The 25,211-nt window shown below is 44.2% G+C and overlaps 3 protein-coding genes across 4 annotated transcripts in view; all 3 read right to left on the reverse strand.

The window, feature by feature from the left end:
• Positions 1 to 2,493: 2,493 nt before the first annotated feature.
• Positions 2,494 to 13,813, reverse strand: ATP6V0E1 (ATPase H+ transporting V0 subunit e1). Its single transcript, XM_051631300.1, has 4 exons — positions 13,636 to 13,813; positions 11,063 to 11,110; positions 5,828 to 5,955; positions 2,494 to 3,015 (listed from the first exon to the last, which is right to left on the reverse strand). The coding sequence occupies exons 1-3, from the start codon at positions 13,737 to 13,739 to the stop codon at positions 5,862 to 5,864; spliced, it is 246 nt and encodes an 81-aa protein (XP_051487260.1). The 5' UTR covers positions 13,740 to 13,813; the 3' UTR covers positions 2,494 to 3,015; positions 5,828 to 5,861.
• Positions 13,814 to 14,383: 570 nt separating this feature from the next.
• Positions 14,384 to 18,577, reverse strand: RPL26L1 (ribosomal protein L26 like 1). Of its 2 annotated transcripts, none has more exons than XM_051631333.1 (4): positions 18,509 to 18,577; positions 17,370 to 17,542; positions 16,474 to 16,614; positions 14,384 to 14,555 (listed from the first exon to the last, which is right to left on the reverse strand). In XM_051631333.1, exons 2-4 carry the CDS (start codon positions 17,535 to 17,537, stop codon positions 14,427 to 14,429), a joined length of 438 nt encoding a protein of 145 aa, XP_051487293.1. In that variant the 5' UTR covers positions 17,538 to 17,542; positions 18,509 to 18,577; the 3' UTR covers positions 14,384 to 14,426. The 2 variants fall into 2 exon arrangements, with proteins under 2 accessions (XP_051487293.1, XP_051487294.1); XM_051631334.1 differs by lacking the exon at positions 18,509 to 18,577 and adding an exon at positions 18,267 to 18,285.
• Positions 18,578 to 21,998: 3,421 nt separating this feature from the next.
• The window catches only part of ERGIC1 (endoplasmic reticulum-golgi intermediate compartment 1), a 58,679-nt gene continuing 55,466 nt past the window's right edge, over positions 21,999 to 25,211 (reverse strand). Inside the window, exon 10 of the mRNA XM_051631056.1 lies at positions 21,999 to 23,738. Coding sequence (XP_051487016.1) covers positions 23,631 to 23,738 — 108 coding nt within the window. The 3' untranslated portion in view covers positions 21,999 to 23,630. The remainder of the gene's footprint in view (positions 23,739 to 25,211) is intronic.

Below are 25,211 nucleotides of genomic sequence, written 5' to 3' on the forward strand. Positions count from 1 at the left end.
GGAGAGCGGGGGGACGGGGGGGAAAGGCCGCGCCAGCCAATCAGCGGCCGCCGCCCCGCCGGCCAATGAGGCGCCGCCCAGGCGGGGGCCTCCCCCGGCACGTGACGGCGGAGAGGCGCGCGGCGGGTATTTAAGGCAGGGCGCGGCGAGGGCCGCCTCAGTCCGCGGGGCCGGGGTGTGGGTCCATCCCACGCCCTGCTGTGGTTCTGCCGCTCTCTGCAGCCCCCCCCCCCCCGGACGGGGGTTGGTTGGCCTCCATCACCCGGAGACAACTGGAGAAATGACTTAAGAAAATAAAAAGGCCCAGCCCTTCTTAATCTTTGTAAAGAACGTTTCTTCTACTGTTCTAGACAATTTGCGTTTCACCCCGCTGTGGTAATAGAAGTTCTGTGTGCTGTACCTAAAACCCATCATGCCTGTCGATACAAATTAAACCTTTTTTTGCCCCACGTAATGTGATTCTGGAAAACGGGCCAGACCCCACCTGTGGCACGTAACTTAAAGCCCTTCCCGTGACTAAAACGCTTCCGTGATTTTCCGTAGAGGAAAAGCAAACTTCCATAAACTCTTCATAACCTCCCAGGAGGGGCACAGATGCAGTTGCTGTAATTCCCTGAACAGTACGAATCCAGTTGGTTTCCTTAATCTAACTTTTTACCTTCCCCCAAAATGCCACCTCACCTCTGCAGACCAGATCGCTCCTCAGCAGACCCTGGCTCCCCTGCTATTTCAAGCCCCAGCAACCTCCCTTCATCTATAGGTTAACATTTTGCATTCTCTTCTGTTGCCACAAAGCAAGGGGACACTGTGGGAGGCTTTGATACCTGCATTGTTTGTTAAACACCAGCAGCTGGATCTGTCTGCTCCCCTTTCCTGCAAAACCAGAAATTAACTGTCTCAGTGTTAATTCCTGGCACACATGGAGCAGACCATTCCACAATCACGATGCAGACAGTAGGTCACACAACATTCAGCAGAACAGAAACAAAACATGATTTTTTTTTTCAACTTCTTCACTCATGCTACTGGCTGCTGTTTCAGAGGGAATATTAACCGAGGGAAATTTCTTTATCTGTAAAGCACCTAAATAAAAACTCCACCATGGCGTGCTTGTCCAGCCTTTGAACCACTCTTTGATTGCATCCACCAGCAGTGAAACGTGCCATGTGAATTCTTTTTTACTTCTCCCATGAGTGACAGCTTACAACCTAAACCAGAAAGCTTGTTCAAGAAAGTGGTAATACCAACATACCAGTAATACCAACATACCAGTAGCACCATTTGTTGCTGGATGTTTTCTTTTTGATGTCTCACTTTAGGGTAAACATGAGAAGCAGGTCAACATCCTTCAAAACTGTTACATATTCAAAACTCTCAGTATCTTGAAACATTTCTCCTCCCATCCCCATATGATGTCAATGTGTTTTATCCTCCACACCTTTAAAAAACACAACCAAACACCAACCTGAGGTTTTAGAAGATCATTTGGTGTCCAATTTTCTTGGGAATTCCTTGCCACATACTATGTGCACGACTTCTCACTTGCTCAAAGGCAGCTAGTAGCAGGTTACCTGGAAGCAACCCACTGCTGCAGTCCCAACTGTCCCTATGCTCACTGGTAAGAGTGGACGTGCTCTTGTTTCTTTGGCAGTTAATGCTGTCCAGTTTTTCATCACTTCAAGCTACAGAACTTTGTCAGGATCTCAGAATTTCCTGCACAGTAATGAGTACTGCCCCACTGAACAAGTCACAGAGCTACCTGAAAGGAAAAGCAATAAACCACACCAGTATGTCCTTGTGCAAGACAGTAAAAGACTGTAAGAAACAACTGCAATTTATCTGGACAGGATGTAAGGAAGTAAGAAAGCACACGTGAAGGTGTGCACATGGCAGGATTTATATCCCTTGAAGTTATTCCTTAGCAAATGACTGAGTAAACTCATTCCCAACCCTGCAGACTCAGCTGACATTGAGGAGCCTCAGCAATCTTTCATCCGCGGCCTTCACTGCCACACATTTTATCAGGTCTGCAATTCCATGTGCAAGCACCAAGTCAGTATAAAACAATTGCTGTGCCTTTTGTCCAATTCAAATTGCTTGTTGCTATATATGTATCATCCTCCTAAAAGGCCAGGGAGTAAATCAATCTCCTATCAAAATTAGTACTTATTCTTATTTAAAACTAGTCATGTTACCTCCGCTACTAAGTCCCTCTAGTACCAGACAGTGGGAAGTTTATGGAGAAGAGGCTCTTGAGCTAAGCAGTCACCTCTTCTTGCAGACCTTTCAGCACTGCTGGACTCCAAACTTTTGTCCTATTTTAGAATTGCCCGAGAGGTCCCAATACAGGCAGAAAGTGCCCTCATCACACTGTGTGACTTCACTACAGTTTATCCACATCATCTAAGCTTCCTCAGCTCAACTCTGGCTAACTGCTGTCTGACTAGAACGGATGAAAAGCACATCGTGACAGTTAAACATGGCACAAGAACATTTGATATAAAGCAGAGGATTAGTTTTATTTCCAGGCATGAGAAATTTAAGACGAAATTTCCCCAAAATACAACTAATTTTAAAATATAAAGGCCATCACATGTGGCACCACTGTTTTTTCTCTCTGCGTTCAGTTTCATTGCATCAATTTTTTTCAAGTGCTAACAGGACAGGGGTGAACAGCACAGCACCAGGCAACGTAAGACCTGTAAAGTATATACAGTGTTCCTATAGAATGAGTAGAATGAAGAGGAAAGCTGACGCTATGACCCATTAAAACTTTATAAATTTTCATCACATCTGAAGTTAACAGTGCAAAAATTACAGTATCAAAGAGGAGTATAAATTGTATTAGGCACAGTGATAAACTGTAGAGTAGGAAAAAACATAAGGCTCTGAACAAGCCATTTAAAGCACAATAGAAGGATTAAGGCATTAATGCAGACTTGGTATCCAACAAACTATATTAAGGGCATCTTTGGGTCACTGGAGTTTTTCATCTGGAGGAAATATCTTCTTTACCTGCAAAGCAAGAGGCAACTTAATTATTCCTTTCCACAGAGAAAATTTGTTAACTGAAGACCTGGTTGTTAGCAACAACTATCTCCATTCCACAAATGCACCAAGAAATGGTCAAGAACTGTAGATAATTAATCTTTATGAAGCTTCAAGAATAATTTCTACTTTCTTGCTTTCTTAGCATTTTTTTAATTTCTGGAGTTACTTCAAGTAGCTTTATTACATTATAAACTGGTAGAACAACTATTTCATTAGAAAGTTTTCAATGCTTTATCAGTATCCAGTGATCTGGACAGCCCTTCTTGCACTTGTATGAAGGAAGTTCCTGGTCCAAGAACACAGACTGTACCTTCACAAGTTTGAGGAGAAAAGGTGGCGTTAGATCACATGGCTTAGAGGAGGCCACAGCCCTTATTTACAGAAGTTTACATGTTCTTACAAGCCATTAACTTGATTGTATAGACAAGTCATCTGATACATCATCATCACTTGAATTGGAGAATACTGACCAAAAAAAAAGACCAAACTTCTGTTAATTTGGCACAGGTCAATCAAGCCAGCTGTGTGGAAGCTCTTTGCAGGAGCCTCTGCATTTTCAGCTTGCTCCCCTGCTCAAGTAAAATGACTTAAGACTATCCCTGTTTTCAACAAGGATCTCTCTACTCTGGGAGTTACTATTTCATTCTCTTTGCATTGTCAATACTAATCCACCCAAACCTCAACTGAAAAATAAATGGGAAGCAGAAAAACGTTTAGTACATGCACCCTGAGTGGTGGAGAAGCACAACTTTAAAGCCAAAAATAAGTGGTCAAACAAGAAACTGTAGCTAGATTTAGAGGATTCTGTGCAATGTCAGAGACCTATCCCAGCTCTTTCAGATGGAATCTAATTCACAGCTTCTGCCTGCTGAGAAACTTAACAGGAAGCTCTGAGTGCAAAGGCACAAAAGCACAGAGGACAGGACCCTGCAGCCTGATCAAGGCAGCCACCTCCTTGCTGCTCAGCTCACTCAACTCTGCAAGAGTAATTCAGACAAGATTGTGGAGAATAGTATGTCCTGTAATAGCACATTTGTAGCAAGAAAGAACAAAATATTTCTCTATGATATTGAAGGATTTTAAGCTTTTACTTTTTTCAAGCATTCTTTTTCACAAATACAAGAACCTTCATTTTATTCCCAAATTAAGCTGATGAAATCAAATATAATAAAGGTTAAACCAAACTGCTCCATATAACACAGCAGCATACACTATGAAGGTCTCAAATTCTCCTTTAATATGTTTTTAAATGACAGCTCCTCACATAAACTCTTTGGCCACCCCAGAATGCATTAGTTCCCTCTTCTTTGGTACAAACTGGCCTCCAGTTCTCTGGAAAATCCTCCACTGGGAGAGGAAAAGTCCTGATTCTTTTAGCAGTTCCTAGAGACCAAGAGTTGTATCTCACCTCCAGTTTGTCCTTGTTGGTTACAACACACAGACCACTTGTCAAAAGGAAGGCAAATTTTTTACATGCAAGGCATCCACTTATCCAGGTAACTACATTTTATTTTCAGATCCCAGGCAACTGAATTATCCTGTGGGATTCAAGACCTGTATGGCCCTTACCAAAACATGCTGGTCTCTGTTTTAGCCAATTAATTGTATGTTGACACGTGAGCAGTGAAAACCTACCTAAGAAATTCAGCTTGGCTGACTTAGATAATTACAGGCTTCTGCTTTAAACAGGGCCAAGTCTACCCTGAGCTTCTGCCTGCTGCTTATAAAGCAAAGCTAGAGACACACACGCCAGCCTTGACAACCCCACCGTTCAGATGAAGCCTGCTCTGAAGCAGTGGAGCTTTGCTTCAGGGTAAATGTTCAGGATGCTTCACAGACAGCATTTAACTGAGCTGTAACATCAATTGTCATCTGTCTGCTGCTATTGGACTTCTGTAAACAGAAGTTAAAGTAGTAACAGCAAGGGGGTGGGCAGTTAAACCTAGCAAAAAAACCCACAGCTAAAGAACTAAGTGTGTTCAGAACTAACTGAACTGGCATTCCCTTGCCAGCAGAAAAAACTAGAATCACGGCTACTTCTTTTCACATCTATCCTCCATTTGAATCTTCAACTCCAAATGCTACTGGTTCTAGAGAAACCTGAACTCAACACGGTAGTTTTAGTACAAGACTTTGTATTTTTGATGGTCATGGCAGAAACCACACCCAAGAACTGCAACAACAGCATTCCAACCGTACTACCCAGATAGCAACCACCAGGCTCACCTATGATTAGAAGTAGCACACAGGCTATCATTAAAAAAAACACAACACTAAACATTCATCTGTAAACTCAATGCTGACAGGAGATAAAGAAACATCCTAATTGCATTTCTCAGTCTGATGTTCCAGATGAATGAGGGCTACTGTATGTTGCCCTGGAAATCAGAGCAGCAGGTAGTAGGTTTGGAGAGAGGGTTAACAACTGTTAAACATGAGGAAATCCACTCATGCCAGATATTAAGACACCTCAGCCCAATTACTTATTTTTTTTGTAGGAAGAATAAATGTTCTGTTCTCCTTACAAACCCCTGCTTACTGAACACAGCACTACATGACATGAAAGTAGAGAAAAATAACTACAAACATTCTGTTGAAGCTTTTAATGGTATCCAGTCAATATGAACATCCAAAATACATTTTGTTGCAGCCTATAGAAAGGTAAGATTTCTCCTGCAAAAAAGCTAGCCCTTCTGAACATACTGCTTAAAATACTCTTCAATGTCTCCTAAAGCTTTACCATGCCAAATATATGAATAAATCTGATTATACTCACCTAGTCAATAAATTGCAGCAGAGGACAGGCATCCTTAAGGCCAGTCATATTGGAGATACCAGATTGTTTCATTGCTTAACTGTGGCCCAAAGAGAGGGTTGAGTTGAGCCAGAATTGCAATCAGCCAACTGCAAAACAACCCCCCCCAACCAAAAAGAAAGAACATCAGCCAAATGACAAAGCTTATGATAATGGCAAGGCTTGTCCAAAGCACAAGTACTGCCAGTGAAGAAAATATTATTTTCAGAAGGTCAAGTATCAAATAAAAATTTTACTCAAGCTCATACAGAAAGACCAGACTCCAGCAATGAAGATCTGGTACCGAATCATTCTGCAACTGAAACAATAAACGGTCCCCCTGGATTTAAAGCAGCACAAAACCATCTGAGCGCATTTCTCTTGTATGTTTCCTCTGACAGGGAAGTGTTTTGAAACATGAAACTCGGGTATTTGTGGGCTCAGAAGACAGAAACAGAAGAGAGACTGACCTTTTCTCAGTGCCTTTGAAGCATCCTTTAAACAAAAAACCTCTGAGAAACACACTCTCCTTTGCTCCTATTTTCAGTATAGGACAACCTCCCCTTGCGGATACGATGTCTTTTTTATCAGAGATTGAACAAATGTGAATTGAAACCTAGCACAGAGATCAAGAAACAGGGACCTGATGCCAAAGGGTACAATGGTACAGGAATATATACACGCAGAAAAAAATTTAAAGCCCCGTAACAACAAACTTAACATGACAACAAACCCCAGATCACCAGCAACAGCAGCCTTGTCACCAGAGCAGCTTACAAACTAACACTGCAGAAGCCATAGCCAGAACGGAGAACAAGAGGAATGTAGTTTGTGGAAAATATCCAGGAAAGCTAAACAGAAATAAATATTCCACTGTGAAAAGATATATTTGCTTTGTAAATATTACAAGATTCAGAAAAAGCAATAGGTGCTTCTATGGATTTAAATCTATGTTAAATACTAACTATATAAACACGTTTAGTGAACACACCGGCTCATCTGTCTGCTATTTCTAGAATGCTTTGTAAGGAGGAGAAAAAGCAGAGCAGCTTTGTAACGGGAGCTGCCACAAATGTATCAGAGTGCTTAGGCAGTCATGGAAAATTCCACACAAACCTTGATGCTCTGACCAGCAAACGAAGTCGGCTCTAAAATGGCTAGAGCAGCCAGGGGCAAAAGATGTGGGCCAGACTTAAAGAAAACACGTCAATCCTCTTAAAATTTAGAAATATTTAGTCTCAATGCCCCTTTCAGTTTTGCACAAAGTAAGACTCTAGTTAAAATGACATGCTGAGTCTGCAGCAGTCTATCAGTCATGCAAGCCTTGAAATGTACAGCAGGCTCCACAAAGCAATTAAAACACCAGCAAGACCCCACCAAGAAGGACCAATAACCTTTAGGTTGATGTGCTTCCACTGTGCTACCCAAAGCGATTACAACAATGAATTTTGAAACCACGTTAATGATTATGTTAAATTTACTTAAGGGAAAAGCAAATCAACTCCTAAAAATACCACAGAATTTATTTTGCAAGGGTTAATAACTCAGATACAAAAGACAGATAGAAGGGATGCCAGAGCACTGTACCATCTGCCTTTGGTATCCTGAACTAACAGAAGTGGGAGGAGGGTAGGAACGGTAAAAGCTTGTTAAAGCACATTATTCTCTTTCTCACTGTACAGAAGGAAGGAACTCTATGCACAAATACCTCACTGCTCTATGCTTCCTGAGTGCAGCCCCAGCATGGCTGTGAACTGAATGAGCTGGAAGCACATTCAAAATATTGACGTGTCCTAGCTGCAGAACCATGCTTTAGGCAAGCACTGTGCTGCTTTCAAAAGCTATTTTTTGGGACCACGCTGGATACCCAAGCTCTGAGCCACAGTGGCATTACAGGTCAATAGTATGTTCCTCCTCCCTGCTCTGCCAGGGCCTAGTAATTTAAAGCAGCAGTTAGGCACTGAACACCACACCTCCCTTGAATCCAAGAAAAGCCATGAAAAAGCTTTTCCCACTTTTTGCTTAAGCGATGCCACTTTATACAGTAAACTATCATGATAATACAAAACAAAACGTGGCACTCAGCAAAACAAAGCAAGCCTCTGTATCCAGTGTGTAATGTTCTAGAGTTACTAAAATCAGGTACAGCACTCGAGCCACCCACGGGTCCTTAAATTTTGCAAGATACCACTTACAACAGCTAATGTTAATTACCCAGCTCAGGCAAGGAAATGAAAGTCCCTTATGTTCTACCAGAAAGATTTTTTAAAAGGTCTTTGTACCATAGCAGCCATCTGTCTATGCTGCATATTACAAATTAAGGTCCTGCTATCTCCATTTAAATGTCAATTTGAGCAACCGTATTTTAATCCTTTTAGAATCAGTAGCAAATAATACCATTTTTCAAGGATTTTGTCCTCTGTTAGTAGAGTATTACAGAACTGTTTCAGGAACTGCTTTGCAACCAGCAGAATCGATTTAGACTTTTGACAGTACCTTCAAACATGGTGTAACCTGTAATTTCTGCAGCAGTAACTCCTTATACTTGGGCCTTGTATTTTATCAGGTTTCCCAGGCTTGTGTATTCTCCCCCAAAAGACTGCTGGGTACAATTTCTGTACACAAATTACGCACTTACCCAGGCAAATGTTTTGCATAGAACAAGCAAATTAACGCCACATGATCAAAAGGGTTATTCAAAATTATCACTGTTAAATCTAAACACAGAAGAAACAGCTTTAAATTTAGTTGGTGCAAATTCAGTTTGGTGCAAATCAATTTGTCAATCCAGTGGTGTTTATTGAAGATAGGAAATTTGGGGTTGTTCCTGTTTTCAACTGGTAACTCAAAACAGTATGAAAGCAGTTCTAGCAGAGTTCTAAACAACTGTAAAAAGAAGTAGGTAACAGCACCAGCCACCTACTAAGGACACACAGATGAAGAATACCCTACCTGGAACAACACAGCAAACTATTTTAACCCTAACATATCCAATAAAAAAATCCTCAGAAACCACTCCTTTGGGCTTCCTTCAAGAATGTCATTGAAATTAAGGTCTGTCATTTTTGAAACGCTTACCCCCAAAAAGGATACAGCAAGAACTTGCATATGTTTGCATAAAACAGAGGAAAGAAAGGTTGGACCAGATGATCCTTTGAGGCACTTTCTATGATTCTATACAGAATTCATAGAGGGAAAGAAAAAAAAAAAAAAAGACAAAAAAAACCCCAAACAAGACTGTGTGAGGAGGGAAGTTCTATCTTGGAACATGATGAGAAAAATCTTTTTGTTGTATTCTGGCAAGCAGACACTAGAGAAGTAATTAAGTAATTTATGATGTGGCTGGATATAATTACTGATGGCTAAAACGTAGAAAGATTTTGCTGCTTTTCTTTTTTCAAAATGTAATTGGAGAAAACCAAAGGTAATACAGAAAACCAATTACAGCTCACAAGATTATGAAAGAAACCTCTCACTGGATGTGCAAGAACATATTATAAATTACATTAATTACACTACATTTATAATAAGTCTGTTTCAGTACAAAAATCTCACTAAGGGAACTACCACGGTACATTTGAAGAGCTCAGAGCGTTCAAATTTCAGAAATTCCACTACAAATACATTCCACATCATAAACCAGAGGATTCTGCAGATCCCATGTGGCCCCAACTTCAAGGAAATGGTCCTTCTTCAAACAATAAAAAAAGAAACCCCAAGCTCTAAAGATTTTAGAGAAGTAGGACATTATTTCTGTTCCAATATAGAGTAGGAAGAACTTAAGGTGAGAACTTTAAACTTAAAACAAAACTCAAACCACCACGTTCCCTCTCCCCCCAACTTACTGTACCCTAATAAAAATGAGCATCCAGTTGTCCTTTCTTAGCCAAGCACTTGGGACCTACCACAAGACTGTGCTACTACTTTACTTTATGTGCAGGCAAAGAAGCCTTTATAGCACTGAGATTCCCAAATTCAAGTTGTTGGCACTACAGAGCTCTTCTCAAGTTTCTGCACCTGCTCAGCAAAACTACTTTAAAAAAAACTGCCAAAGATACAAAACACAGAACCAGGTTTGCTGTACTGTTACAAACATCCAGAAGGATGATGTCTTAAAGTGTCAAATGCTCTCACTAAAAAAAATAAATAGGCCTCACCTGTATAAAACCTGAATCACACATTATTAAACTAGATCAAACCTGCGTAAGCCTGTGCCACAGGCCAACCCAACGTGGAACCAAACAGACCCCTCCTGGAAGGTGCTGACACTGATAAAATGGCTTTTGGCTGCCAGTTCTAAAGAACTTGAGATTAGAGATGTATTTCTCTTGCGTATTCATGTCAAGCTCCTTGGAGTAGCATAAATAATGGCTAAACACTTTAAGGAAGTTAAAATACTACTCAGATTCAAGTGGAACTCTGAACAGTGATTTTATTACAACTTAACCCTAAAGATCCAACCAGACTTTTACTCATTTACTCTCTGCAACAAATTCTTCCCAAACACCTTTCAAAGTCATTTCTGCATAGCACTTTCTTTGACAAGATCAGTCTCTACAGTAGGAAAAAAAAAAAAAGGAAAAAAAGAGAAAGCCATTTTGTTATTTCTACCAATTCTCTTGTAGAAAAATGGCAGCCTGAACACATACTGTGCATTTGAAAAGGAAGTCTTAATATATCAAAGCATCACAAGTTTGTCACAAAAAAAAATAAATTATCATCTATGAAAAAAACCAACGTTTTGAGAATATATTCAACCAAACTCAGTAAAGCAAAACTCTTGAGTAGGCTGACATGGGTATCACCTTGGAAATAAGTGTAAGGGCATGAAGACTGAAAAGAGCAAAAACTCACTGCTCTACTGTGAATCAGAAAAATTCTAGACTTGACAAACTGCCATTATACTTGTGAGCAAATCAGCCAGTGAGCTGGAAAGGAGCAATATCGAGTCAGTGCAGAGCACTACCCAGCAGTGCTGTGTCAGAGGGCAACAGGAACTCAGGTTTGTTTGAATTCAGTATCCACCAACAGGAAAATGTTTCCTTTAGCAGGCTGGAGGTCTTTAAAAGTACATTCTAAGAGCTGTCAAAAATACCATGTGTTTAAATCTGTGACAGACTTGGAAAGCTTCTTCCTACATGTCTTGAAGCTATACAGAATTTTTTATTATATCAGAACTGCACCTTGATTAAGAGGCAAGACATTGTTTATACTTACAACAGGTAGCAGCAAACAGCACAAGTCACCAGCATTGTGTTGATAACACTGCCAAAAGGAAGGACAGAAACAGCTGATTAGGTGTCATGTTGTGACTGACCACAGATACACAGGAAAAAAAAATAATCCACCAAACAAGAACAATTTTGATCATATGGAAGGTGACTCAACATGAGTGTTCTAACTTCTTCCAGCTGAGTAAGCTGCAGAGGCAACAGCTAAGGCTCTGAAAAAGAACACAGCTCTGGCACATAGAGATAAACAGCTGGATTTAACCAAAACCACTCTGAAGAGGAGCAAAATTTTATGCAGTGTCCTTGCTCCATTTCACAGTCACTGCTACCAAAGTAGCAAACTGAAGCTGGATGTTCTAATCCTAACAGTAAGCAATAAACATTTTCACCATTTGCAAAATCCTGTTTATAGAAAATTTCACTAGGAAAATACATTTTTCATTTTATATCATGAATGAAGCTTCTGCAAATTGAATACAAAACAAAATCTCAAAGCCATTTGAAATTATCTGTAGGATAAGATTTTCTTTTCTTCCTGAAAGAAAACTGACAGAAACCACACTTGAGCTGAAAAGAACCAAGCAGCCCTTGAAACTGAACATGGTAAAACTGCAGCTTTACACACGATTTTGAAATAGGAGAAATGAGGGGGTTTTTTTAACAGTGAGGGCAGCACATGGAACTCAGTAGCAAGGTAGTTTGGGTTTGTTTTTTTTTCCTTTTTTCCTTTTTATTTTTAATGATAAAAAGATATTTCCTTCCATGTACTTCCCCCTCCAACTGAGTAACAAGAACTCATGTTGGGTCAGTAACTTCCAACCTTTCTGTGACATGGTCAGCATTCAATATTTTTCATCTATCAACACATATGTACCTTGTCAACTTCCAAATGAATGCTACAAAGTTAAGGCAGCCTGAATTAATCTTCAATCCCTCCTTTCTAAGGAGTCTCAGAGTCATTGGGAGTCTTAACCTACTCAATGTGAATTCTTAAGTCAATTAAAGATAGCATTGACTTCTTTTGTTAGAAAAGGACCAATCCTAATCAGAAAAGGCTTTGGATAGAAGTGTATTTGGCTTTTGTTTTGTTTTGTTTTTAATTATGAGAAGTTAACAAACTACACGGTGTTACTATAGATGTGCTGTAGAATCAGAACATGGCACATTTGTGTTCACATTTGTGTTCACATTTGTTAAACAATCACGTTTAGGAACAACAAGAGAACATCTGTTGTTGATCCACATACATCCCACATACTTTAAAGGACATGCCTGGAAGACACATTTCCAAGGTATTTCTAGAGACAGGCATATTTTCAGGCACAAAACACATTTCAGGTTTGAAACTGAGGGAGTAAATATCAGAGCTAAATAAAATTTGAGAAAATTTCCTCCGAGTTTAGATGAACAACTAAGAGAAAAGCCAGATGGTACCTGTGGAGCAGAGGGGGTGTCAAGAGAGAGGAAGAGAGATTAAGTAGTCATTATCTCCTAGGGAAAAGACAGAGACAAAAACTTGTCTACTTTGGAATCCAAGCAGCTAGAAGCACTGCAGAAAACACGTCGTTGCTCGGTGCCCCAGGCCTGTCCCGGGCAGCAGGGCTGCCAGGACAGCAGGGCTACCAGGACAGCAGGGCTGCCAGGACAGCAGGGCTGCCAGGACAGCAGGGCTGCCAGGACAGCAGGGCTGCCAGGACAGCAGGGCTGCCAGGACAGCAGGGCTGCCAGGACAGCAGGGCTGCCAGGACAGCAGGGCTGCCAGGACAGCAGGGCTGCCAGGACAGCAGGGCTGCCAGGACAGCAGGGCTGCCAGGACAGCAGGGCTGCCAGGACAGCAGGGCTACCAGGACAGCAGGGCTGCCAGGACAGCAGGGCTGCCAGGCCCCCCGCGCACCCAGCACGGACCAACCACCCCCCCCAGCCGCTTCTTCAGGCCCCTCCAGCGCGAGAGGCCCGTGGAGCGCGCTGGAAGACACGGAGTAAGAAGAGAAAAAGGAAGTTATTGCTCAAACACCCCCTGACCGAACAACAGGCCTCCCTGCCACAGGACGCCGGGTGTGCAGACATTTAGAGGGGGGAAGGGGGGAAACTCACGCGCCTGACGGATTATTAAGGCACGGAGACACCGCTCCCGGCTCCGGCCCCGAGTCGCACGCCCAGAAACCCCCCCAGGCCCGCGCTCCGGCCTCCCAGCGCCGGCGGCTCCCGCTGGCACCGGCGCCCGGGCCCGCCCGTCCCCGCGCTGCGCCAGCACCGGGCGCGGAGCCGCGGGCGCTGCGGCAGAGGCGGCCCCGGGCCCGGCGGACACGGCGCTGCAGGGAACCGCGGCGGCGCCGGGCCTGGACGACGGCGGGAAGAGGAACTGGAGGGAGCCGGAGCCGCAAGGCCGCTGCTGCCCGGCGGGCCCGCAAGGGCGCGGTGAGCCCGGGCCAGGCCGCAGCCTCGGGGCGCCGGGCCCGCCCCCGCCGCGGGGCCCTCACACAGCCCCCGGTGCCCGAGGGGAAGGGAAGGGGCCCGCCGCCCCCTCCGCGCGGCCCCGGCCTCCCGGCGCTCACTCACCCGCGGTTGGGCCCCTTCGGCACGAGCCACGGCAGGACGCCGCCGACCACCCCCCAGAAAACGCTCATGACGATGATCGGCACCGCCAGGCCACCGTACGCCATGGCCGCGGCGGCGGGAGCGGCTCGGGCCGACCGGCGCGGCGCCTCCCGAGCCCCGCCCCTTCCTGCCGCTACGCCCCGCCCACAGCGGCACCGCCAATCAGCGCCCGACACGTAAGAGGTGGGCGGGCTCCCGGCGGGCGGAAGGGCTCGCCCAGGGCCCGGGGCGGAGGGACCGGCTGCCGGGGAGCTCGTCAAAGAGCCAGGAGGAAGGAGAGGCGGGAGCGCTGCAGCTCGGTGGCTGCGCTGCGGTTTCTTTCCCTATAGGCCCATTAATGAGCCAGTAAATTCAAGAGAACCTCTCCGGTGTCACCCCTTTCTGTCCAATACAAATAAGTTAATTATATTGAATGTGTAAGAATTAACATGTTCATCTAAAACCGTGGAGCCAGCGAAGTAACTGTTAAAGACCCGTGGAAGAGAGAAGTACAATGGTCATGGATGCACTGTTCTTTCTAGTGTTGGTTGAAAAAACTCCTTAGGAGGAAAAAGTCTTTAGTTCTCTCAGAAATAATAAAAAGGTACCAAAAGCTTTTTTAATTTAGTGGAAGTAATTTTCACATGGCCAACATCAAGACATGAGAACGACCCTTTAACCAGGCACATGGTGCATCAAGACTTCCTAAAGCAGAAGACACCACAAGAGGTTTAATTTTAGCAGTTCTTTAATTGTAACAAAGAGAAAACCATCTACTCCTGCATCTTCTCAATCGTTTCTTCCTTGTACTTGCCCTTCTCCTTGCCAACCTGGCGAGACTTGGCTTTACGCTCCAGGATCTTCTTGCGGTCTTTGTCCAGCTTTAGCCTGGTGATCACCACCTAGGGAAGGACAGGGAATTGAGTCTGGTGGGTCTGAGGCAACATCACACGGCCCAGGAAGATCAAAGCTGACAAGACAGCACCAACTCACCCAAGATTTACTTCCACAAAATGTCCAACCTGAGCAGGTCAGAGGCACTCGAGTGCCTTCTGCACTTCACAACACTGAGCTATGTTATTTTTTGCAGGTACATGCAGGGATCAGAACATACTGGCAGATTTTTCAATCCACAGCCATATTTGGACAAACAAAACAGCCAAATTGCTCTTCATCTACTTAATAATTACTTTGAAGTAAATCTGATTTCCATCATGCCGCCCAAACGTGATGGATACTACATCTAAAACACAGCACACAGCTGAATCTTCCTCCCACCATCACAAAAGTTAATGGATCATTATTTAAACTTCTCCATGCTTTAAGCAATGCTACCTAAACTTTGGAACACTGGGTGTTCGTACTGCTGCTGGCCAGTACCATAACACTGCTGTACTGTCTGGAACAGCCAAGACACCTGGCCAAACTACAGGTAACAGTAGAAGTTCATGCATCATCATGACTTACATGAAGACACTTCAAAAACTCATCTGCTGTTGAACAGCAGCCAAGGGCCAGGCAGTTATCAGTGCTACCAACATAGACACCAAAAGATCATCAATCTGCACACACCATTTGCTACCAGAGCTTTAATGGAGCTTTCTAAAAGTGCAGCAGCAAACCAAAGCTCTGATTTTTCAGCTCATAAGCAGCCTCCAGTGCTCTTCATGCCCCCCAAACTGACAAAGAAATACATAAATGCTTTGATATTACTGAAAGGAGTACTTCAAAAACATAAGTAACACAACCCAATCCTAGAAAAAACATACAGGCTACTGCAGGCTGCACACTCCTGTTCAGTTCCATTGTGCATTCAGTCTCTCTTAACTGTAACTATTTCCTACCTCTTTACCTAACAGAGGAAGAAACTGTTCCCCTCCCACTGCAAGTTTGGAACAAACACAACATTTTTCTGTCCTTTTTGCATTTATCTCCAGAATCTTTGCACAAAACTTGATCAAGGTCTGATTCACAACCAGAGAAAACTTTGACAGAAGGACCAGCACAAACTTCAGGTTCTTCCACTGCTTTTTACCACACAAGTACTAGGTGAGCTGCTTCCATCCCAATGTCACCTTGTCCCTCCAATGTTATTACTACACACAAGTCGTTAGGTTGTTTTGGAATAATTCTGCTCTCCATGTGCTGAACATACCAACCATTTAGATCAGAAAACTTGTCACAACTGGATTTCTTCCACCAACACTTTGGCCTATGTGCCCACATGGCAAGGCTGACAAGACTAATTTAATCTGCTTCAAACCAGGTTTTGCCTAGTTGTTCTGTTTAGTTTGAAATGTTTTCCTCTTATGATCTAAACAGGCTTCGCCTGGTTTTCACAAACTCAAAACACTGTAAGTAACTTCACACTAAAATGAGCTGCAGACAAAGTGAGTTCACAGTAATCCACAACAGCAAACCACGATTCTGAACATCTATCCAAACACTAACACCTCCCCAATCAGTGAAATGGCACACAGCTAAGGTGAAGAACTCTTCTAGATAATCTATTTTGTTTGAAAAATCTTAAAACCACCAACCTCTTAAAAAGTGTTTTAGCAAGACTCCAAAGTCTCTACCAGCCTCTCCACCAAATAAGCCCTTGAGGGCTTAAGAACTCCTTGAGGAGTTCTTGTTTCCAGCTGTCACTTCTCTGCTATCATGACACCAAAACATTTCCTTATGATGCCCCCAATGCTGTAGTATCTCAACCCATTGCTCCATGCACCATAACAAGGTTCTGCTCATGCCAGCAGCAGGTTCTTCACATGCCAACAACAAGATCTCCTCGTGCATTTCAGACCTCAGTACCCACTGTACCTTGCTGGGGTGGATCCCCACGTGGACAGTTGTGCCATTTGCCTTCTCACGCTGCACACGCTCAATGTAGATGACGTATTTTTTTCTGTACACCTGGACCACCTTGCCAATCTGCTGCCCTTTGTAGTGTCCACGGACAACCTGAAGACAAACGTAAGAATACACGACGTGTCCCTTACTTCCAAGCCATCCTTAAACATTTAGCAGACCCTAAGAAACACTACCCAATTATCCCAACAGAAAGACAGAACCACCCACATTGGAATTCCAACTCTGCTCTCTGTATACACGTGCTACAAAGACATCAACCACTGGACAACTTCAGCAGTCACTGAAATGGAAAACATAATGGATCAGAACTGCCCTTTTCCCTATTTTTCTCTGCAGCAAACCCTCATGAAGGAACTGTGTATCTTTTCAACCCAAAAGGTAATGGTTAACTTCAACAGTTTTTAGTATTTCTCTTTTTTAACTATCATTTCAGTTTAAATAAAACAGCCACTTAACTTGGATAAATTTCTAAAGTGATCTTTCATATATCACGGGTAGCACAGAGTCTACAAAAAAAGAAGAGAAACATTCCTTTGTTTTGTGCTTTATTGTTAAAAGCCTTTAATCCATTGTGATCATCAATGCAGGGAACTAAAGTGCAGGGAAGCTGCCAGCACATTTGTGTTCCTTGTATTTTCCTCCCCAGTGACATGATCTCAAGAAACACTCAACAAGCAAACCTGTGACTGTGTGTCTTGCATTATTATTTCTTCTAGACTCGTGGCAAAGCCCCGACATCGATCTGGATTTGTCAAGCCCTTCCCTTCTGCACAGCCTACACGTGATCACCACGACAAAGAGCTCCCGTGTGACAGAAGCACTAAGAGGAGCAGCAGAGCAGGTACCTGGACCTCGTCGTCCTTGCGGATGGGCATGGAGCGCACGTTGTACTTCTGCCGCAGCTCCTTGGAGAGGGGGGAGGACATGATCTTCCTGCGGATGTGAGAGGGGGCGTTGAAGTGTCGCTTGCGGTTCTTGCTGCGGTCTGAGGTCACAAATGGGTTGAACTTCATCTTGGCTGCACCAAGAGAAACCACGGTTTTGAGAGATGCCTTCAGCCCTCGCGCACAGTGCTTTTCCCTCTCCTGATGAGGAAGCAGCATCAGCTGCTCTACACGTCAGCCCCAGCTCGTGTGCCCTCACAAACTGGGCTTCAGTCAAGGTTTAAGCCTCTTCCCCGATGGGCAATGACTGACAGGTGTGCCACACACACTTCAGACCATTCTTTCTGACCCAAAGTTTGCTGTTGCTACAAGCCAAGACAACTGACTAGTCTGGATTTTGCACTGCAGCACACACCACCTCCGTTTATAAAAATAAGGCATGTTCTGGACTTGCAGAGGCAGGGGATTCACACCACCCAGGTATCACCAATAAATCACAACACCAGTTAAGGGATTTGTAAACCCAAGACACCTTTGGCACTCCCTTGATTTAACAACTGCACTACAGGAGTGCCTGTCCTGGCACAGTTCATCCTGACTGACACAGGCAGGCCCCTTAAGTAACACTTTAGCTCAACTCCAACACTTCCAAGTACTGCGGACTCGCAGCTCCTGCACAGCAGGGCAGACACCACACTCCGCCCGGGCTGCGCGAACCGAACAACACAACACCGGCCACCAGAGCAAAGAACCGTGAGCTTTATCTGGGGCCCGAGCTCCCCACGGCCCCCAAGCAGCACCCCAGACCTGCCCCACCGGACACCCCTGCAGCCAGGCTCCAGGCCCGGGCACTCCCACCGGCCTGTCCGCCGGGCCCCCGGCACACCCGCCGCAGGCAGCGAGCAGAGCCCTCCCGCGCCAACAGCGCCCGGGCCGCCCCAGCGCTCCGGGAGCGCCCGGGCCCCTTCCCGCTTCATCGAACAAGCCCCGCCGGGTCCGCCGCGGACGCCCCTCCGCGCCGCGGCCCACGGGGGAGAGCGCCGGACCAGGCCGCGCAGGATGGCGGCGGATAACGACAGGCCGGGCCCCGCCGCCCTTACCCCGCTGCTGCCGCCGCGACGGTCCCCGGAAAGAGGAAGGCGACGCGCTTCCGCTTCCCCAGGCGGCCCCGGGAGCTCGCGAGACCCTGCGCGGAGCTGGGCACACCTGCGCCCCCTGGCGGCCGGAGGCCACGGCTGCACCGGCGCCCGGGACCCCCCGGGTACCCCGGGCATCACCCCCCGGGCATCACCCCCCGGGACCCACCGGGCATCATCCCCGGGCATCACCCCCTGGGCACCCATCCCCCCTACCCACCCAGGCACCTCCCAGGAACCATCCAGACATCATCCCCCCGGTAATCCCCTCCCGGTTCTCCCTCGGGCAATCCTCCACCCAACACCTACCCGGGCTTCCCTGCATCTGTTCCTGCATCCCCCCCTCTGACCGTGCCCAAAGTCAGAGCTATTGAGCAGCAGCTGCATCTCTCCCATTCCAGCCTCGAAGGTGGATGAGAAGAAAACCCTCCAGCTACTTTCCTTTCACTTCCTTTTACTTTTCCTTTCACCTCACCCCGTGTCCGTCAGTCACAGACCCTGCTCCTGTGCACACTGTCACCCCACATCTCCACCTCCATAAACTAACTTACCTGCACAAACTCCTTGCATTTCAGGTAGATTTGGTGCATGTTTTTATTCTCAGAGCAAATTATTTATGGCAGAATGTGCTGTTGGTAGAAATGAACCCAGTGCTCGGGTGAGAAACAGTAGAGAGGGTTGGTTGGGTTTTGGTTTACAAAGACAGGCTGGAAAAGTTTAAGGACTGTTGAGTTGCAGCAGGCTGAGTTGGACAAATGTCTTTCCCAGTGCTTTTCCTCATCTTTTACACAGAGAAAGGAATATTCACCACCTTCCTATTGCTTCTGGACATCTGAGTTCCAATCAGTCCTTGACGTTAACTGGAAGCAGGTAGGCTCTGTTCCTTCAGGAAGATGATGCACAGCAGACACCAACGTCAGTAAGCAACACCAGAACTTACAAGAAATTGCTTTCTTAACATGGTGCAGACATACAGTGCCTAAATTCCTTGTGTTGTAACCCTTTACTATTTAGTCTTCAACCATTACCTCAGACATTTATTTCTAAATACTCCATGAAGCAAGGACAAAAGGAAATTAAAGAGGGGAGGGGGGAACAAAAACTGCACTATTTTATATACCAAGTGGCACAGTGACTAAAGCCAAGCCCAGCAAGTTCCAAGCACAGTGCACTCACCTCACATTTTAAGAAAAGGGAGGTTGGGACACTTGGTACTGTTCAAAACCAGGCACTGAATGTCCAGACATGACTCAATGCTGATTACAAAAGAGCCTCGTGTTAACTTTCCACACGGTGACCTGGCTTACAGTGATTTCATTGTGTGATAATGCTTAGTTCACTGAAATAATAATTAAAAACAAAAGGAAAAAAAAAAGCCCTTTTAGACTGATTTTGCAATAGTAGTGCAACAAGAAGCCAATCCAAACACACAAGAGTTTTATTTCTAATTACAGAACTAAAAAGGCTAATATTTTCTTAACATAAGGTTGCAAATTAAACGGGAAATGCCAGAACTCCTTAATAATCTCCAATGTGAAAATGCAAAAGCCTTGTCCTTTGGCAAAACACACTACAGGACCACATCCTCCCTTCACTGTCCCTCTTTCCCTTCTTCCAAGGACTATGGAGAAATACCTCATTGATATATTTAATCTGAAACTTCAAATGACTATTCTAAAGCAGATACACATAGCAGCCATTTTTAGCCCAACAGTTTGTGTATCACACAAATAAACTTTAAATGAGAAATATTTAGAAATTAACTACAGACGTTACCATCAACACTGCAAACTTCACATTTTACAGTAGTCAAATGCAATTATTTGATAAATTAGATCATTCACAAACACATCTTTCATTTTTTTCTTACCCCATTTCCATTTTTCTAATTAAAAAGTAACCTTTTACAGTCCACATACTGCCTAGAATATATCTAAGCACAGCTTTTCCTAAAGGTAAAAATTTTATCTTCACCTTTCCAAAGCATCCTAGGTCACAAGCTCTCACCATATGATGGAGTGTAGCTGTAGAGGGACTTATTTAAACTGGAATATATACAAGTTCAAGTATTTTACTTCCTACAGGGATGTCTGTCTTGGAAAACCACAAATACTTCTGTAAAAATACTGACTTGAAAGAGCAGGGGCAGGAATATGAACGAACAACTGTGATCAGTGTTTTTCCTTCCACTCTGGCCTGAAAGGATTTTTGTTCACATTGATGTATAAAAGCATAACTAAGCTCATCTTGTCTCTAGAAAGAGTTTGAAATGTGAAATCCAATGAGACAGACACACAGGGCAGGACTGCTCTGGAGTAACTACCACGCTTTCACATTTGGAGAGATGAGGAGGTTTTTCTGTCAACACAGGGTGCAGCATCATTACACGATGCAAGCCAGCCCTGTCTGCAGGACAAGCTCATCACACCTCACAGCAGACCCAGAAGGTGGCCTTGGCTTGCCAGCACTCACAGGCTTAGACCTGGTTTAGAGAACTAAGGTGTGGGCTGCTGCTTTGGCAGAGTTTTGCCAGAACTTGAGTACAATTTGGTTTCCACATCTAGCAAAAAGGAAAAAAAAAACCACAACAGTCATTTATCAGGTTATTGCAGTAGACATTTTTGGCAGAGAAAGCAGGCACACTCAAACATGCATCTGTTATTTCCAACAACAGCCAAATAATTTCACTGGTCTGGTTTAGAGAACTGGCCTGGGCTGCTCAGAAGGCAGCATTTAATTCAGACAGAGGATGGGGAGAAGGGCAGAAGTAACACACCATGGGACACAGCAAATCTGCAACCAGCTTTGCTTGTTTGTGTTGGAGAAACAGGGGAGAAGTTTCCGAGAACCAGCAGCACAACCCACCGCGCCACCAGGACCTTCTCTCACACAGCTCAGGAGCAGGAAGCACCGCTAAGACACGGACAGTTACGTCCTTGGGACCCACTGGGTTCATAAGCTGTGAGTAAAGACTCAACAAATTCACGAGGAAAAAGTAGGACATTTTTGCTGTAAGCTTCAGCTGGCCACAGTGGATTAGAGGAAATCCTTCAGCCAGGAAGAGGAGCGATTGCAATGGAAAATCCCAGCTCCCCCGGGCAGCTGCCAAGCAGCAGGTACCGCTCGCGGGCGCACGCAGAGGAATGAAGACAAGCAGCTCATTTTCAGTTGGATTTTTGTAAATGCAAAAAAAAAAAAAAAAAAAAAGGTATAAAATCTATCCGTACATTAACAGATACAGGAAGTTAGACAATCCAGTTGACACCTAAGGTAATAGCAATCAGTCCATAACAAGAACAGGGAAAAAATTCCAATGCTGTAATTTATCCAAAGTCATTATAGGGCAGAGGATGGCAATGGAAGGGTGGCTGCTGCCTTTTGGCATGGGGATAAAACTGGCTACCTTCCCTACTTCCAAAGCAATGAGATAATTTCAACAGACACATATTAGGAATACTTTTGAAATGTATCTGACTTTATTAACACTGAATATTCAAAGATTCATACTATTACAGCATCGTGTTTGGATACTTTTGCCTCCAGGAAAGGGCCGTGGGCAGTAGATATTGCGCAAGGGAAATCCTGCACCTGTCTTAGAATTCATAGTTAAAATATTTTTATTTTATGATTTTGATCCATCCTGGAACACTTAACATTTGTATATCCTCAGCTCTGACATTTACAAAGCATGCAGAGACTGTTACTACTCAAGGAATGTTTAGGAGGCTATGGAAAATGCACTGGTGGGTACTGGTCTAATTTTAGTGAACTCATGTCTACCATTAATGCAAGCCACACCTGGCAGTAGTTTTCCCCTCACACCTCCATTTATTGGAGGCCCCAGAAGACCACGCTTGAATGAATAGGCATGGACGCTCAGGTACTTTTTAAGGAATACAACAAAACAATTACCATCAGGGACCAGCTTGTGGGAATCCCTGCCCTGCTACTGCTGTACCTGTGGGTGAACAGTGTCAGTTTAGGGCTCAGAAAAGACGCTCGACTGAATTTTAAAGGAAAAGGGAGGCACCTTAAAACCTGAAAAAACAGACTTTCCTGTGTTTGACAGGTGTATTCGATACACACACAAAGCAAGACAGTAAACTGTGCTCATCACCCACCCAGAAGACTGCACCATTTTTCTGAACATGTAGAATATACAACCCCTTTTCAAAATAACAACAACAATAACAAAGCAGAAGTACAGAATCCAAACTACTGCTGGGTGGTCTGTGTTTAAAAAACATATGAAAGAATAAAAGCTAATGCTGTAAAGACAACCATTCCCTTTCCAAGCAAAGGCCACATAAAACCATGTTGCTCAGTTTGGTTTTTACTTCATGCCACCTGTAAACACAAGACTGGATATTCAGTTTCTGGGAAGAAATGAAACTACTTTTACATCCAGAGTAAAAGAAAGGCCCTCTGCTGCCTGGGTCACACATTACCCAGGAAAGGTAACTGGGGGAAGGCTTTCTCTTCTTGTTTGCTCATTTCATTAGAAAGGTCATATCTGAACAAAAGAGCTTTCAATACAAGCACAAAATACTTCTTGATGTTATTTCTGCCTTCTGTCTCTCAAGTTTGCTACCGGGACTAACACTTTCCATTCCTCCCCAACAGATACATCACCTTTTTGGCACCACAGGTGGAATTTCTTCCTAATGTATAATTTTTGCCTTATACAAAAGTCGATTGTCTAATCATGCAAATACAACAGAATTCCAAAAAAGTGCCACAATACACCTCAACTCTTTGCAATCTACTACCTAGTTTGTGTACTGCCATAGGAACCTTTCAAGAGAACAGACTGTCATCCTTACTTAGACCTGACAGTGTATTTCATAGATGGCATTCCAACCTCTCTTCCTGGGGGGAGAGAATTGAAATCCATGCCCTACTTCCACTGAATTTTCACTCTCAGAGCTCTGAAATGCATGGAGATTTCTTTGATTTGTTGAAGACATCTTCACTGAGAACAGCCTGATTAGAGAAAAACTTACTGATTCAATCAAATAGAAAATAAAGACAAAAATAGGTCTCAATCTTTGCTCCTGTCCTTGGAGACTAGGGTAGAGTTTCACTGCTACTGCATTTTCCCCAGCTGGATCTTCTTCCAGGCCTCTGATGCTGTGAAAATGCAGGAGTCAAGGATCCCAGCTACTGTAAATGTTCCTCCAATGATGGCACATATCTGAAATGTACAGAGAGAGGAAACAGGTTTGTCAGTGATGAGGGAAACTTTCTGCAGCTTGAAACTGGGAGGAAGGGTATTACTGCCTACTGCTTCCAGGAGGCAATATTTTCTGGAAGCACAGTGAGAACTGGGTAACAGCACTGGGGAGGTAATTACATTAAAATCATTGAGGAAAACTGTTCCTTACAGTGGAACAACTTAGTGCTACCCTGAACTCATCATAGCCTGACCAATCATAAATCCCAGCTCCTAGGAGCCTGCAGCATGAATGTTCTTCCTTTCTGGGCTAAACGCCACCTAATAAAGCTTTCTAGCAGCTCTGTGTTGCTCATATCTTCCAACTTCTGTTTTCTATTATAAATACTACAGCCTTATAGTCTTTTCTCTATTTCACAACGTACAGCATTTGCAAACAGGCAAAAGACACTGAAATAGCATGTGAAGGACAGTGACTAACAGAGAAATCTAGCTACCAGTGACACCTACAGCTAACTCTGCCTAACACTTTCCATTACAAAAGTACTGCCAACTTAACACTCTGTGGGCCAAAGTTTTCCATGCAAGGTGTCATGGGTTGAATTACTTAAACACCAGTAAAAACACATAATAATTTTCAAGAACTGAGTTAGGGAAAAAATTAATCTCCTGATTAGCATAACAGCTTACTTCAGTTCTCCAGTCCTAGAAGAACACTAAGGTATTCTGACATGTCAAACCTTGGCTTGGAGCACCCAAAACCAGGGGGCACCTGTTATGGACTTTGCAATACACTGCTTCAATTCCCTTATCTGTGAAACAGCGACAATGCCAAACTTTCATCCCAGGGAAACTGCGATGGAAAACACATTTGAAGGGTTCAATACCACAACAGTAGCTGTCTCCAAGTCCCTGTGGAAACCTATGACTTGTTCTCAAGACTGGGTTAGTACAAACCACCTGCTTGTAACAGGGCAGCAGTCAAATACCATAGGATGGGAAGAAATGCTGCCCACAGGGTGCCACCCCACCCAGTGCACAAGGCAGGGCTCACATGGAAAGTATGATACACAATAATGTAACCTAATAACATTTAACAGCCAAGTTATAATTATACAGGACCTGGCATTTCCCACATTTTTTACCTCACAACTCTGATGCTCTTTGCATTTGGACTTTTGCATCGTGCAGGATTAGGTGGCTCTGTGACTTGGAGACACCGTGTCAGTAAGGAAAGGACAAGATACAGAGCTCAGGGCCTGCCTAGGAAAACAGGGATTTTTTTTTTTTTGTGAGCTAAAAGCTGAGTGAGAGAGAGGGGAACTCAAAATCTGTCAGCCAACGTAGCAGGGCATCAGAGAAATGCAATACAACAGACAGAGAAGCGAACTGCTGCCACACTAGACCTACCATGCCATGTCTCCCAGACAGCACTGCTGTCCATGGGCTAAGTTACAGAGAAAGGAGGAAGGCAACAGCAGCAGGGTTTGGCTC

This window comes from Apus apus, chromosome 13, assembly GCF_020740795.1.
Source record: "Apus apus isolate bApuApu2 chromosome 13, bApuApu2.pri.cur, whole genome shotgun sequence".
Classification (NCBI taxonomy): Eukaryota; Metazoa; Chordata; class Aves; order Apodiformes; family Apodidae; genus Apus; species Apus apus.